Source organism: Centruroides sculpturatus, unplaced genomic scaffold (assembly GCF_000671375.1).
Source record: "Centruroides sculpturatus isolate CEXI.00-Female unplaced genomic scaffold, Cexi_2.0 scaffold205, whole genome shotgun sequence".
Lineage (NCBI taxonomy): Eukaryota > Metazoa > Arthropoda > Arachnida > Scorpiones > Buthidae > Centruroides > Centruroides sculpturatus.
The window spans coordinates 37,124-55,205 of NW_019384391.1; the positions used below are offsets into that span (position 1 = coordinate 37,124).

The 18,082-nt window shown below is 31.2% G+C and overlaps 1 protein-coding gene across 1 annotated transcript in view; it reads left to right on the forward strand.

Annotated features, from left to right (window-relative positions):
• The window catches only part of LOC111618240 (nuclear pore complex protein Nup153-like), a 96,650-nt gene that overhangs the window by 22,237 nt on the left and 56,331 nt on the right, over positions 1 to 18,082 (forward strand). Inside the window, exons 4-6 of the mRNA XM_023359723.1 lie at positions 770 to 1,199; positions 8,809 to 9,036; positions 15,321 to 15,460. Coding sequence (XP_023215491.1) covers positions 770 to 1,199; positions 8,809 to 9,036; positions 15,321 to 15,460 — 798 coding nt within the window. The remainder of the gene's footprint in view (positions 1 to 769; positions 1,200 to 8,808; positions 9,037 to 15,320; positions 15,461 to 18,082) is intronic.

Here is an 18,082-nt window from a genome sequence, read left to right on the forward strand (position 1 = left end):
AGTTATTTGCTAAGAACATGAAATAAACACTTAAAAATAAATTAAATTGTCTTAAGATACATAGGTAAAGAAAAATACACCTAAAAAGGTGCTGCTTATATTACTCAGAGCTATTTATATATTCAAGCTGCTTGATCCTAAACAAATTGATAACATCTTTATTAGAGGGCCTTCTAAACTTTTTTAAACTGCTCTGTGGATACTAAGAGGCCTAAACTTATATTTGTGACTGATAACTGTAATGGGTACATGTTTTATCTGAGAAAGATAGCTTTTTGAACTCCAGACTACATCTGAATTTATAAAATTAAAGAATGCAAGAGTTTGTCTGCTTAAATTCTTTTATGACTAATTTAGAACTGCTTATTCTCTTGTTGGTTAAAGGTAGATCTGTTGGTCAATATGTATTGTGCTAAACAGGATTAACCTTTGATAAAACTTATCATTAAGGCTGTTTTTACCCTGTAATGACAATAATCACAGATTCTAAACAGTAATGATGGTGTTTTTTTGTCATGTTTGTTGCCAGTATTCACATTGTTCATTAGTTTTTGTGTTAGAGCATGCACAATGTACTGTACATTAGACTAAGCAACATTCTGTGGATTTCTGCATTTTTGAACTGAACTCATGTCATTTTTAAAAATGGATATGCAGAATAAAATGTTAATTCTGTGATGTCAACAGCTGAATTTATAATTGATGATAAGGAAAGTATCAAACATCAGTGCTGGATCAGAGCTATTAATATTGAGAGAAAAACACGAGATTTCAGAAAGTAGCATCAACACTGCAAGATATGTTTGTGCCGTCATGGATATTATACAATTCTTCAAACAAATCGGATTCAAGTGTGTCTCAGACTCCCGCGAATCAGAATTCAGAAGATAATACAGAATCACAACAAACTTTGCATCAGATAAATCATCAGAAGATATCAGATAGAGGTGAATCGTCAAAATACTTAAATGTTAGGAACGAATCATCCAAAAATATGTATATGCCTGAAAAACGACCCACTTATTCATCATATACTATAGAACAAGAAAAGAGGAGGAGAGAAAAAGCACAAATTTCAGATCTGACTGACAATTACAATGAGATTACTCAAGGAAAAACATCTAATTTATTAAAAAGTGACACATTAAGAAATAATGTAAAACTACAGAAAAAATCAACTCATCAGTCTTTTGTAAATGGTATGTAATCCTTTAATTTATTTAGTTACAGTCAAATTATAAAACTGCTATGCAGAAGTTATAAATTATTACTAAATATTACATTGTATAACATATTTCCTCAATCTAAGATGCACATTTTTTTATATTTTAATGAATGTCTCTGAAATTAGGACATGTTCTCTCTCTCTCTCTCTCTGTCTACAGTTGATAGCACTTTACATATGATCCAAAAAAAAACCAGTTTGACAACTGCAGAAAGGAAAGTTGTGTCATAGTTGTCATTATTTACATAAGGACAAACTTCATTTCTGTTTATCTTGTTATTGCTTCAATTATATACATTCATAATACTTAGTTATTGAATTTAACTAAAAGTTGGATTCTATTCCTCAATTAAAATATATTAGATTGAATTATGACATTGACTAGAAAATGTATTATGTATTCAAAAGAGTGTGGATGTAATACTATAGTGTTTGATAAATACATTACATTTATCTTTTTTTATCAATTAAACCAAAATATAACTTTCAGATCTATAGATAAATTTATTATGTTGTAGATTGAAGAATTTTTATACAGTTTAATTTTAAATTCATAGTGTATATTACAATTGTGGCATTTTAGAATTGAAAAAATACTGAAAAATCAGTTGTAAAATACCAATTAATTATAATACAGTGATTTTGTAGATATCTAGTTATTTACACAAATTTCTCTAATTACTTTATTTCAAATAATAATTATAATTTTGAACAATAATTTTAATATTTAATATTATAAATACAGTAGAACCTCGAAAACTCGGCTCTCGATAACCCGGCACTCCGGATAACTTGGCCACACCCTGGCAGGGCAAAAAAATCCTTAGTTAATTAATTTTCATTATAGACAGCTTTATAAAAGTATAAAAGCTCTCATAAAGTATTTTTCTGAGGTCTGTCTTATCAGGTAAATTACTGTACACAGTGTATTCATTAATTTTCATTTTCATGTAGTAAAGGCTCTATGCCTTCATAAAGGACGTACTTTTCCTTTGTTTAAGGGTATTTGGGCAGTTTATTCTCTGTTGTATTCTCAAGTAAACAATACATACAAGTACAGTACAGTATTTTCTGAGGAAACACTCGTACTTATTTTTTTTAACCCCATTCCCGATAACCCGGCATTTTCACAAACTCGGCTACCCTTCGGTCCACATTAGACCGAGTTTTCAAGGTTCTACTGTATTATTTGACATATTAATAAAATTCAGACTAAGTATCCTGAAAAAGAGGTAATCTTTTATTCACTTTTACATTATCAAATTACCCTATGACTGCATTGACCCTCATAATCTACTTGGCCGTCTAAAAATGGTAAAAAATTTCCTTTTAAAAATCAAGAACAGAAACAAAATGAACATTATCTGTTGTTTTGTCCTCTTATCACAAGAATATATTATACTTGAACTTTTCACTCATTAAGAAAGAACTGCTAATATGTAAGTTCCAATCTGTTGTTGTTCTAAATTATTTGTTGCTTTGCTTTACTTTCATCACTCGTTTAAAAAGAATTTTTATTATTTTATTTTGTGTATAATTGTGTTAATATACATTTGCAAAAAAATTAAATTTAATTCATTAAAATAATTTGACAGGAATTGGATCATTTTAGATGACAGTTTTTATTACAAAGATGTTCGTAATCAATTAGGTTTTAATTACACCTTTTAGTCGATAACCCAAGTATTTGGCTTAAGTCCAGATGCTTGTCCAGCCTTATTTCATTTATTTAAACAGGACTTTTGGAATAAATCCAAATAGTTTGAATTACTGATCTTAGAAATGTGTTTCTCTCATGAAGTAAAGGTGACATGCAATATTTGTTATTTATATAAAATCTACTAGCATTAAAAAAAATTAAAACTGAGTAAAAATATAATAATAATAATAATAATCTAATTTACTGTAACATATGAAGAGAGATTCACAAATATTTATTCTAGAGTAAGAAGAGTCATCAAAAATAAGTATTTTGGCCACTCTTCAGATGGTTAATACCAATAATTTGATATTTTAATTACTTTGATGAGAATAAATGATCATAATCTGATAAAAAAGCAGTTAGTTATTTGCTAAGAACATGAAATAAACACTTAAAAATAAATTAAATTGTCTTAAGATACATAGGTAAAGAAAAATACACCTAAAAAGGTGCTGCTTATATTACTCAGAGCTATTTATATATTCAAGCTGCTTGATCCTAAACAAATTGATAACATCTTTATTAGAGGGCCTTCTAAACTTTTTTAAACTGCTCTGTGGATACTAAGAGGCCTAAACTTATATTTGTGACTGATAACTGTAATGGGTACATGTTTTATCTGAGAAAGATAGCTTTTTGAACTCCAGACTACATCTGAATTTATAAAATTAAAGAATGCAAGAGTTTGTCTGCTTAAATTCTTTTATGACTAATTTAGAACTGCTTATTCTCTTGTTGGTTAAAGGTAGATCTGTTGGTCAATATGTATTGTGCTAAACAGGATTAACCTTTGATAAAACTTTTCATTAAGGCTGTTTTTACCCTGTAATGACAATAATCACAGATTCTAAACAGTAATGATGGTGTTTTTTTGTCATGTTTGTTGCCAGTATTCACATTGTTCATTAGTTTTTGTGTTAGAGCATGCACAATGTACTGTACATTAGACTAAGAACATTCTGTGGATTTCTGCATTTTTGAACTGAACTCATGTCATTTTTAAAAATGGATATGCAGAATAAAATGTTAATTCTGTGATGTCAACAGCTGAATTTATAATTGATGATAAGGAAAGTATCAAACATCAGTGCTGGATCAGAGCTATTAATATTGAGAGAAAAACACGAGATTTCATGCTTTTTTTTAAGAATGACAATTAAAAGACATCAAAGGATTTCTTAATTATTTTTGTATGTCTCTAAATACTTTTGACCATCTATTAAGCTTCATAGATCCTCTTTCTTTAACACATGAGATTAGCCACTCCACTATCTTGTTTAAAGAGAATTGTGGGAAGTTCACATTGATTGGTCAGTACCATTATAATAACAAATGTTGAATCTTGTGTAACTTTTGAACAGCAGATGACTAAGAAGAAAAGCAATGATCACAACTGGTGTGAACATTTTACAAAGATAAATGATAAAAATATCAATTTTTGTAATTGTTGTCAGCAGTGTAAACACAGCCCAATTTCCATACTTTCTATAATTCAGAGAATTCATTTGCTAAGTTCCTTACTTGAATTCTATTGCACACTTAATAAATGATGGTATAAATTATATCTTTGGGTCTATTTTCATTGGTAAGTGAAAAAAGGTTTGCTTTATGGTAATGATCTGGAACTGAATCTTCTGATTAACAAGGTATGTCTGTAGTTATCATGAAATGGATGTAAAAGCTTTATATATATATATATATCAATGTTTGAAGCTCTAAGGTTTTGTAAATCTTATTTTAAAATAAAAACATTCTGATTGATCAGATCTTTGTTGTATCTGATATCATTAACAATCATTATTTCAGATTAAACTCCAAAATCTAATTTATAAAAATGGAGTAATAATGGTTTTATCATTATCTGTAATTTTAGTAGAAATTATAATGCCTTTATTTGAAGATAAAGGCATAGCCTAACTCAAACCTATTTTATTACTATTATTAATGATTTTCTGTTGATATTTTATTAATCTGGTAAAGTTCTTGTGAAAATTTCTAAAATATTTTGAATGCATTAGTAGTGTTTATTTTGCTATAAAGTTTGCATTTGGATTGGAATAGAATTTCATTTTTATTCTTTGATATGAAGTAAATTAAGAATTGAACAGTCTTTTATATATATAGCATCTTCTATAAATCACTGTTAATCCATGAGCAAATGCCCTTTCTTTTTAAACATGCTTGCGTGTGTAAGGTGGCAATATTTCTCCTGGTTTTTCATATGTAATTACACATGCGCATAATTGCTGTTTCTCAAATTTGATAATTCCAAAAAATACTGTAATGTGTCTTCTCTTCACCTGCCAAATTTTAATGTTATACATTGTTTAGTTTAAGAGCTATTGTTCTGTAAGCATTCAACATTTCAAGTAAGTTTCAATATTTTAATGTTGCATTGGTGTGGGTTAATGTGGAATGAGTTAATCTGGAAATTAAACTAAGCCTAAATTAAAGTAGTAATCAAATGATAGAGCCAGACTATCATGCTATAAAATGGCTGTGTAACCAACCTTTAGTCCAAATTATGTTTGTATAATTAGTTAGCCAAATATTAGCCTAATAAATAATCTGGTTCTATCATTTGAAAACAAATCTTTATTCTATACTACTGATTTAAAGTGGTTTGTTATCCTAAATGTTAATTCTGAAGATGTTAAATGATAAAATTTAACAAAAGCATTTGGTTGTCAAGCTTCACTATATTTTAATGTGTGAGTTTACTTCTTGTGTTTAATACATTTTTTTGCTTGCTTCATACATTTATATTTTAAATGACTTAGGACCTACCAGTGGCTAAGCGAATTAAACCACTGAACACTGGTAGTTGGTCATGGGTTCACATCTCACCAATGGAGTTTTCTGGTTTTCTTCTTGTGTCTAACACCTTAGTAGGAGCCAGTTTCTCTTAGAAAGTTCTGGGAGGTATCCCTCCATGGCAGATTGCCTGTGTTGTGTTGCTTTTAACCCATTAATTCTACATTAAATGATTTAGGAACAGTTGTTAAATAATCTCTCTTTGTGGATTATTGTGACCTCACTCCAAATTTCTTTAAATATTTTTGTATTGTTTATACTCTAATTGTAGCTGTTTTTTAAAACTGTTTTTGAATTTATCAGTGTTAATTACCTAGTTTTGAGATGCTTATCACATCTTTCTTTCTTGTCTTAGTTCATGTTTACATTACTATCAATGTTGATGTTGTCGAAACCGTGTTGTATTTGCTTGTTGTGTACAGGCACAATGAGTGTTGTAGCCTGTACACAATAGCCCAGTGTTGAGAAAAACGTCACTTCATTGTGCCTGTACACAATACTATCAATGTATTTGTTTTAATACCTATATGGTACAATTAGCCAACTTATAAATCATAGAAATTTGTTCTAATTTTCATAATTCAATAATTCCACCTTTCTCTCAATTGATTATTGTAGTTGGTTTTGATTTGTAGTCATTTTTAATGTACAATATTGAATTTCTGAGTAATAAACCTATAAATATTGCCACATTTAATATATCTTTCTTAATATTTAATGTTGTGCTTGTGTTTTTGATAAACTAAGTAAAATATTTATTTATTTTATTTATTACTCAAACATTAAAATATTGCTCAACCATTATGCAAGAACAAATACACTGGAAGGACTGGTGAAAACTTAAAAATATTTAAAAGTAAGTTCCTTAGGAGAACTATTACACGAACCCAACAATGGTAGATCAGACAAGCTTTATTATGACTACAAAGGAAATTACTGAGAGAATTTTTGATTAGTAACATATTTTTATTTTGGACTTCAAACTCAAATGTGAGTTTTAAATAAACACTTGGCTTTATTTCCATTTCCTTTTAGTTGAATCAGTTAAAAGGAGATGGAAATAAAGCCAAGAGTTTATTTAAAACTCACATTTGCGTTCGAAGTCCAATACATTTATCAAACATGGTTTCAAAGACAACACATGTTTATTTTGTCAGCCACAAAAGTTTTTTATGATAAAAATAAGATATTTCTGATCAAGATCAACAAAAAAGCTCAGATGACAATGATACTTTGTAAAAAGAAAATGTCCTCATTTAACTAAAATTAATATTAATGCATCATATGGTTCTATTAATTGTGGTTGTTAGTTAATTATTTGTTGCTTTCATAAACATATTTGTCTTATTAATGAAAAGGAATAGTATATTTTTGTTAACTTTTGGGATCTAACCCTGTATTTTTCACTAGTCCTTTATTTTATATAGCACGGATTCACATAACATGGCACTTTTTTTGAAACCTAACTGTCTTTTTATACCTGTAATCTGAACTATAAGCATTCTGTATATAGATTCTGAAAATGAAATTTGATGTAATAAATTTATTTGATTTTGGTCATTCATATTTAATATAAAAGTTTAATTTAACTAAAAATAGTGTAAGATTTGGATTCAACTGCAAAATCTAATTTCAATCGGATCTTACTTGTCTGTGAAAAATGTAACAATACCAGGTTTGATACCCAAGGAAAAGTATTGATATTGTATCAGATCAAAAGTACTCAGTATCTAAGGAAAGTATTAATATGGTATTGGTATTGGCAATATTGGGATATCCCTAAATGAATGACTGGTATGACATTTGGGTCATCAGTTTTGATCAAACTTGGTGAGGATAGTGTTTTCGCAATGTGCACTACTCAAAATTAAACAAGAAATCTGAAGTTGGAAATTGCATAGTCACTTAAAAGTTTCAGCATTTTTACAATTTACAGACTGACTGGTGGCTCCATAAAGGATGCACCTGTTTTGTAATCAGGAGATTGGTGTTTCAAATCTTGTCAGTATCAATGAGTTTTTTTCTCTTTTAAAAATATAATTTTCACTTTATTCTTGGTATTTTTAAATTTATTATATTGTTGGAGAGAAAAATCTGATTTACTTTTAGAAAATGACAAACATACAAATGAATAATAATATATAAATAAATAATGAATATATACATAGACAGGGTAATGAAACAATAGAACTAAGTTGTTTCAAGTAATAAGTCAACATTAAAAATGCTACCTAACAATATTTATTTAAAAACAAAACATTTTCTTTATACTCATGTACAGTACAGTACATACTTAATCTAGCAATAAAGTTATTATTTAACCTAAATGTGTCTAATTGTGTCTTCATTTGCTAAACAACAAAAAGATGGTATCAACATCTCATGCTAAGCTTTTATGTATTGTAAAAGCATTCTTTAAAATCAAGATCTAATAGCAGTTAAGGATTCTGCATCAATTTCGAAAGTTGCAAAGGCAGTAAGAGAAAACAATACCAAGCAAACGTTGGGAGAAAATAAATTAATAGTCTGAGATGAACTTATTCATATTGATGAAGAAGACAAAGAAAGTCTTTTTATAACATTGTTTTCCAGGCAACATTAATTTTAATGTATTTTAATGGATATATGTAAATATTTAGAATTGTAATTCAAAACTTTTAATGGTTTAACCATATATATATTGAATAAAAAGGAATGATGAGGGACAAATAATCCAATATTCTTTTCCTTTGTAGTCAATAAAGACTGATTTATTATCATTGATTAGTTTTTATAGCCAGCTTTATGCTTGCTTCTAACAATTTTAAAAGAAAACAAGAAGCAATCATGTAAAGATTTATTATTCCATGATTTTAATTTAAACTGAGTTTAAAACTATAGTTGGGGAAAGTAAACAAAGTTTTAATCTTGCAGTGTGAAAAACTGATGAGAGGCATGTAATTTTTTTTATATAGGCAGTGATTTCCTATTCACTTGTGCTATGGCATATTAATATTATATTTAAAATAATTTATATAAATTTTATGCCTTTACATTGATACTAAAATTAATTCTATAATCATTTTAGGTGATGATCATTCAGACAACAGTGATGGTTCTGCATCTACAAGTGGATGCTCTTCGTTAGTTTCTTCACATCAGGAAAGAAAAGATCAGTCTCATGAATATGGGTTGCAGATTAATGAAGAAGCTTTAGAACAGATAAAGAAAGAACTATCAAAGAAAGAAGAATTTAAAAACAAAGGAGTGAAAAGGCACATATCTGTTGAGACCGAGTCTCTTACTCATGGAACAGGTGAATAAATATATAATGAAGTTTATTGAAGTTTTCATATGCATATATACAAATACAGTAGAGCGTCGATTATCTGAATCAATTGGGAAAGATCGATCGTTCAGAAGATCGATGTTTTGGATAACCAATTATGTACGAAAAAATATATTAATTTATCCCATCTTGACATTTTTCTCCGTTGCGTGTCGCTTCGCGTTGAATTTTCGTTGATGTTAAGCCTAACGAAGACTATTGTATCGTTAAAAATTATATTTTATTTTGTACAAACAAAATAAATATATTGAAAAATATAAAAACAATAAAAAATTATACTTCAGAAGTTAATTTAGTATCAAAAACGTAAAATATTTGAGTAGCCCAAGACATAGCCAAAGATTGCAGCGCCACAGCACTGGCGAAAATTTAAATTTGCTGACTGGAATTCTTTCGGATGATTGACTTTCGGATAATCGACGCTCTACTGTATATACACACATAGTTGTAGCAATTTATTATGTATTATATAGTAAATATAGGAATGTTTATAATAAATATATTTAGTCTTGTAACAAATAGGGTCGGCATCAGGAAGGGCATCCGGCTATAAAACCTATGCCAAAACTACATGGAATGTCTGCTAGACTACAAGTAAGTTATAATTGTGTTAGGATGTCCCCCCGAAGTGATGTGCAGTCATGTCTCCCAAAAACTATGTCAAATGAGTTGGGGCTACTGAACTAAGGACGGATTCAGATAAAGAAGTTAGTCCAGAAAGAGAAGAGGAAGAAGACAAGTATAAGAATAGGTAATTTAAACATCGGAACATTGAATGGGAAGAGTAGAGAGTTGGTTGATCTTATGCAAAGAAGGAGAGTGAACATTTTGTGCCTGCAAGAGACAAGATGGAAAGGAAGTAAAGCTAAAGAACTTAAAGGGTACAAGCTGTTTGTGAGTGGAGCAAATAAGGGAAGAAGGAATGGAGTTGGTATTGTAATTGATAAAGTTCTAAAAGACAGAGTGTGAGGTTAAACAAAGGTGTGATAGAATTATGAGCGTTAAGTTGGACATTGGTGGAATTTTCATTACGATTGTGTATGTGTGTATGCTCCTCAGCCAGGTAGTGGAGAAGAAGAAAAGACAAACTTTTGGACAAATCTTGACCAAGTCATAATGTGTGTTCCTGTGAACGAGAGATTAATCTGTGGTTTCAATTTAAATGGTCATATTGAGAAGAGGAATAATGCGGATAGAAGAGTTCTTGGGAGTTGGAGTGTGGGAGAAAGGAATGGAGAGGGAGAAAGACTAGGTAATTATGCTGTGGCTTTTGACCTTACGCTAGCTAACACCTACTTTGAGAAGAAAGCGAATCGATTGGTTACTTACATGGGTGGAGGAAGATCCAGCCAGATTGATTTTTTCTTGTGCCGCAGGAGACATATGAGTGAAGTGAGAAACAGTAAGGTGTTAAATGGAGAAAGTGTTGCTATGCAACATAAAGTTCTCCTGGTGGATTGTGATTTTCTTATGGGCCATTGTAAGAATTGTGTTAGCCAGATTGAACAAAGGATCAAATGGTGGGGATTGAAAGAGAAGGAATTAAGGAAAGAGTTTAAGGTAAAAGTGTTAAAAGAAATCCAGTTTCTGGATGATATGCAAACATGGTGGTTGCTGAATAGTAATTGCAACCACCATGTGAAAGTTGAAAATTTTGAAAGTTGGAGAATAGGTTTTGGGAAACACTTCAGGGAAGAGATTGTCAGAAGGAAAGGAACTTTGGTGGTGCAATCTGCAGTTAAACAAAAGAAAGAGGCAAAGAAAAGGTGGGATTTGATGGGAAGGCCTGAAGATAAAGAAACCATTCGGCAAATAAAATGACTAAAAAGGTGGTGGCTATTACGAAAGCAAAGGCTTTTGAAGAGGCTTATAAAGTTTTCGAAAGGAAAGATGGTGAAAGGCAGTTGATGAGAATTGCCAAAGCAACAGATAAGGCATCAAAAGATTTTACCTCTATTAAACTGATTAAAGATGATAAAGGAGTGGTATTACAATATTACGAAAGGGTCAAGGAGAGATGGAAAGTATATTTTAGGAATTTATTGAATGAAGAAAACCCCAGAACTTTATATGAGAATGGAGAGGCAAATGGAGTGGTGCAAGATATTAGCAGAGAAGAAGTGGAAAGGGTGCTTAGGGAAATGAAGACGGGAAAGCAGTAGGCACTGATTGGATTCCAGTTGAGGCTTGGAAAGGTTTGGGTAGGGAGGGAATTGATATCATCTGGGACCTTATGAAGAAACTCTGGCAACAGGAGGAGATCCCAGATGAATGGAGGAAGAGCATTCTTTTGCTGATCTTTAAAGGTAAAAGGGATGTACAGAATTGCAGAAATTACAGAAGTATGAAGATATTGTCCCATACTATGAAGATTTGGGAGAAAATTGTAGAAAGAATGATTAGGCAGGAATCTGAGATTTGAGAGGAACAGTTTGGCTTTTTGCCAGGAAGGAGTATGACTGATGCTATCTTTGCTCTAAAACAGCTGATGAAAAGGCACAAGGAAATGCAGGAAGATTTGCACATGGTGTTCATAGATCTAGAAAAGGCATATGATAGTGTGAGAACCGAGGGGGTGGAGCGTTGTGCTTCTCCCCACTTATCAGCTCATGTCAGATTATGGCCATAGGAGGGCAAAAATTTGAGTGAGGAGGGGGTAGTGAGGTTGTGACGAGGTGTCCGAATAACTACATAGGTTGAACAACAATAACACATTTAATAAACAACTAAGAGATTATACATAACAAAGGAAAAAGCAGAAATGATACACATATAAATAATAAAAGGTTTCTATTCTATATCTACGTTCTATCCTAAACTAAAGAACAAGAGATATACCTCTCTAAGAAGGATGTGTTGGAGAGAGAGACAAAATTCGGTGAAGGTTTTACCTCGTGGGATTTGATCTCTTCGTATTAGGCATTGGTAGGATGCACTAGGATTGGAGGTTCCTAATCATAGTTTTCCATGGACGGCAGTATGGAGCTGGTGTCCCTTGATGTCCACTTGTCTATGTCTGATGTGGGTGTACTCCGTTGATCTCCAACTGTAGAGTTCTGCATGGAGATGTCCGCAGATGGAGTTTATTTGGCGGTGTTCTCCTTGGCTGTCCGCCTGGAGGTGCAAGTTCGACCCGTTTTTATACTTATCTCAGAGGAGGAACCATGGGGGAAGAAAATTTGATGCAGTTGTCAGCTCGACTTGAGTACAGCTGTGTTTATGTTATCGTCATCCTTTCCTTCCACTATTTGACATTTTCCCATCATAAATTTGTCAAACTCCTTGATTTATTGACGTGAGGTGACTCATATCAGAATATGTCTCACCATCTTAATAAAAATCATTGCCTTATTTGGTCATTTAGATTGACTTTCTCATCGGGTCAATCAGACTTAGAGGGGAGTACGGAGTTTTGTTTTATCCTCATTGGTGACCTTTTGGTTACTCTCTAGACAGTAACAGATGGTTGTCACCGTTAATTGGCTACTTATCTGCACCTTATATTTACGTTAGAATTTGAACGATCCCCTGGTGTGAGGGAAGTCCTTTGGATGATTAAAGTCACCTTCGAGGTGATACAGTACACTGAGGGGTCAAAAGGTCTACTCTTCACTTCACGAGAGGGAAAAAGAAAAAGGAAATAATGATAAAAATAAACCATATCAACGTGTGAAAATTTACACTTGAGTCTGAATTCTCACAATAGGGTACCAAGGTAAGAGATGTGGAGATGTTTGGTGGGAAGAATGTTCCAGAAAAATATGTTAGGCTTGTCGAAATGTATGAGAGAGCAGAGACCCAAGTTAAGAGTAATGTGGGCACTACAGAAGGGTTCTTCGTGAATGTTGGTTTGCATCAGGGATCATGATAATAGACGTGTTGGTGTGTGACATGAAGTGTGAGGCTCCATGGAGTATGCTGTTTGCGGATGATATTGTGCTGTGTGAACTTTCCCAAATCAAGGCCGAGAAGAAGTTGGAAGATTGGAGGAAAGTTTTGGAAGAAAGGGGCATGAAGATTAGCAGAACTAAAAAAAACTTATATGACTGAATGGTAGAGATGAGTGTAATAAAATCCAAAATGTGCCGCTCCCTTTTGTTCCAAGTTTTAAATATCTTGGGACATTTGTCGAGATGGGAGGAAGATTGAACTCAGAGGTGCAACATAGAATTCAATGTGGATGGATGAACTGGAGGAAGCTGAGCAGTGTGTTATGGGACAAGAAAGTTAGCTGCAATCTGAAAGGAAAATTGTATAAATCAGTTGTTAGACCTGCAATGTTATATGGAGCTGAGACATGGGCAATAACAAGAGCCCAAGATAGAAAGATGGAGGTGACAGAGATGAGAATGTTGAGATGGATGTGTGGAGTGTCAAGGAAGGATAGAATAAGGAATGATTTTATTAGAGGTTCTGTTAAGGTGTGCCCCTTGAGCAAAAAGATGCAAGAATGTAGGTTGAGGTGGTTTGGCCACATAGAGCGAAGAAGTGACAATTATGTTGGAAAGAAGATTGGAAAACTGGTAGTAAAAGGAAAGAGGAAGACCAAAGATGCATTGGAAAGATAAGGTGGAAGAAGACTTGAATCAGAGGGAACTTGAGAGAAGAAGCCCTTGATAAGGAGAGAGGGAAAAAATGTATTAGAGAAGGAAACACCAACCCCATATAAACATGGGAAAAGGCAAAGATGAAGAAGAAGATGTAAATATATGAATGTTGTCTAAATGTCGACAAACAAGATATCTAATATAAGGTTAGTTTAACAGTCACTGAAGTAGAAAAAGTTATATCATAAACAATAAATTAAAAATAAACAATTTTTTTGGTTAATCTGATGTTGACTGGTTTTCCAGTTTTATATGAAAGTTATTGTTTGAGATATCTTCCTGAGAATCTGCATAAACAGTTTTGTATAAACTATGATCAGTTGTTATATAGAAATACATTAAAATTTGGGAGATGTATTTTGTTAGTGCATAAGAAATCACCAATACAACTTCTTAATTTACTCAGTTTATAAAATTAAAACACAATTTACAAATTAAAATGAAAAGAGATTTTTATAATTCACATAAATGAGATGAATAAAATTTATTCATATTGTATGAGAAGAAAATATTTTTTAAAAAACTTTAATTGAGAGCAATGTCGTCAGGCATTTACCATTTGAAATCACAATGCCCCTATGAAAAATTGCTAAAAAATTGTCTTCGTGTGCATGTGCAGTAATCTAGTGTCAAATTTAGTAAATATGTCTTTGGATTTGGTGATAAATAGAAAAACTTAGTTTATTCAGAGAAAAAAAATTTCAAGTCTTTCTACACTCAGTGATTTGGAGAAAAATGAAACATTAAAATCATGCTAAAATGCTTTTTCCATATAGCTTCCATGGCCTTCTATGCTAATGATGAAAGTCTGCTACAGTAATGAAATTGTAACTATTGTACTGGGCATCACTTAAGACTAAATAATTCTAATACTACAGTAATGTTATATATAATGTTATTGAACTATATATGTAATATGTATTCTGTCAACAATTGCCCTCTATTACCATATAAATAAAGCATTTAATATATCAAACAAAGAAATAGTTATAATATATTTTTTCATCACATTGCAAATTGCATTTAAAAATATTTCCCCACTTTTTACAAGTTCAAATCACTGGAAAAGTGGGAAATTGCTAGATCCGGTAGTGCTGATTAAGAGTACCTGTACAGTAGAAAAACAGAAAATTATTAATATCACTCATTACAATTTGACTTCAATCTCTCTAGATTCTTGAAATGCAGTTTCTAATTTCTTAAATTAAATTCTTATATTCAAGATTTTAATCTTATGGTATGCTGTTTATGTCTATAGTAAGATTTATTTATTGAGTATTGCTTGTAATGGCATGCTATTTCAGAATCATGCAAAATAAGACTGTGTTGATCATGAGCAAATTATATTTTATAAATTTTCAACTGCATATAACACTCAAACTATTGTACTTTTGATAAATTAATTAATTATAAATGGTATTTTAATCAAAATAATTTATAAGCTTTGGCACATCCTGTTTTTTCAAAATTATTTTTGATTGATTAAATTAAATCGAGTTTTTGTAAATTTTTATTTTTAAATTGTTTTGGTAGTAATATTGGTTATTGTATATTTTTTTATTGTTTATGTAAATCTAATTATTATTATTGTATAAGTACAGTTATTAATTACTTTTAAATTATATAATTCTTTTTTATTTTCAGATTCAAATTTTAATCAGAGTGAATTGCATTCATGGTATAAGGAAAAAATTGTTTGTCCAAATAAGAGAGCAAGACCACAGCCAACATTTACTGGTAGAAAACCATCATTTAACTTATCAAGTTTTGGAGCTCCATCATTGGTAAATTCAAAGTTTTTATAATTTATTCATTGTGTTCTTATACTGCTGATGATGATTTTGTTGTCTTCAAAAACTAACAACTAATTTGTCAATATCAAGTATTGTAGTTCATTGACTCAAATAGATTTATTTATTTACATCTGCAAAGTAATGTTATATAATGATGACCACTGCAACAAAACAAGTAGTTTGCTGTATAAAGTAATAAAATATACTAAAGCAATAAAATTTGAGTTATGTAGGTTCTTAGATATGCATTGCAATGTTTGACATATGACCAGGGCTGTGGAGTCGCGTAAAAATCTACCGACTCCGACTTTTCTTTATCATCCGACTCCGACCAAGGGAGGACTTGTTACCGAAAAAGACCCGGAAATTCTGATGTCATCACATGACCTCAGAATAAAAGATTCAATAAATTGAGTTCTAATAAAGATAGAACGTAGAAACTTGTTATTCCAACGATAAAGACTCCTCTAAGTAATATATAAATATGTATTCGATAATTTTTACTTTTCCGGCTGTTATACAGAAGGAAAGTGTAGTGCTCGGTCAAAAAATGACCCTTTTTAAATTTTTACATTTTTGGACTCGGACACCTCGAAATTTCGAGATATGCAAAAGATTTGAATTTTTTTTTTTTTTTTTCTATATGTGTGAGTTTAAGACTGTGTGTAGTGGACGATTTTGAAAAACCTGCTTGAATCTAAAAAACTTCTATACAATGATTTACTTAAAAACTAAATAAAAGATTTGAATTTTTTTTATTATCTGTATTATCTCTTAAGCTCTTACAATCCATTTAAGGAAGAAAGACACTGACAGATTACATATATTAAGGTATACTAAGATTCAGAAAAAGAAAATATCAAGACTGCAAAAATCATATGAATTTACATATCATTGTCATTGTTCATTTGAAAATCATTTGCCTTTAAAACTATTAAAGAGAAATACAGTAGAACCTCCATTATCTGGACCTCCATTATCCAGATTTTCGATTATCCGGATTGTTCAAAATAAACAAAAATTTTACGAATTTGCTGATTTGCACTTGGCGAATTACGACACTGTTTATGTACGTGATAGAATGCATAACTTTTTTTGTTTNAATTGGATTTTTCGCTAGTGTAACTATAAGTATGGTTTTTTGAAGGCTTTTGTACAAAAAGTCAGAAAGTAGGCTTAGAGAAAATTGGGTGGTTATATGGAATCTTACTGTATATTTTCAAAAAATGCTTTAATGTAGCCAAAAACAAATAGGAAAGTACAAAAAATGTTAAATCATTACCAAAATTATTTACTCCAATGTATTTTATAGCAAAAATCTTTTATAATAAAAAATATGACCTCCGTCAACAATATATATTTCAGCAGCTCTTTTTCGATATTCTCAGGAAGAATTGACTTTCTACCTAGTGTCTTTTTCACAAATTGCTCCGGACAAATGTCTGCTTGCAAAGAGAGAGTTCGGAGAAGTTGAGTTTCATATTACCGTAAACGCACCAATGGGGTCCGTAAATCACGCATTGCCATCTTGAATTAACTTATGTCTGTCGAGGCCAAAATTTAAAAAACGTGAACATCACACAGATTAATATGTATCCCTAAGTCTCAGAAACGGAATACATGCACCAGTGAACCTACAACTACACTATTTATATTTTTAAAATAATTAAATTCACTTAGCATTCAAAACTTACAAATTTTGAAAAAAACAAATTTGCTGATTAAATACGGACAACTGTTTAACTGAAGTAAAACGGGTTTTTCCCACGCTATGGATGTCTGCCTAGTGCAGTTCAGACACAATCCGCTACAGTCCGCCTTTATTATCAGTTCGAAATGGGGTGGTTCCATAATACCATCTTTTCCTCTATTAATGCCCCTTTATACGCAAGCCACAGTGGCACATTTCGTTTCTTAAACTTTACTCATTCTGAAATATTGTTTAATATTTCAGAACAGAAAATAAAAAAATTAAACAAATTAGACATTAACACACACATGCGTGCGAATTTTTCTCCCTTTATTGACTTTTTTGTGGGGTTCGGGAGATCTCCAAACGTGTAGATTTGCAAAAAAATAAAAACCTGGAGGGTCAAATTTGACCCGATTCCAATACTTTTCCATTTTATATACATAACAAGTTGGTAAGTAAAATGGAGTCGGAGTCGGCGGAATTTTTGACGACTCCGACTCCGGCTAAAACACCAAAACTCCACGACTCCGACTCGACTCCACAGCCCTGCATATGACTGACAACTCATCTATCAAGCACCAATTTGAATGTATATAAAAGGTGAGGACTTTCAAAAAATAAAAATTTCAGAAATTGTCTTTTTATAAGCAGAAGCTGTTTAACTGTAATTATTTTTTGAAATGAATTATGACTTATATGGTTTTTCAACTTGTACGGAAGCCTTCAGAATTAATTAATGTTGTAAATCGGGGACTTCCTGTAGTTTAATATAAGATTACAAATCTATCATTCATATTTATATACTTTTAACTGTTCAGTAATGTAGACGTTCATTGTTTAAACGGTATTTGGCTAACCTGTGACCACATGTAATAGTGGGAATTTTCCATGTCTAATAGCTTTTTGTAGGCATTTTGACT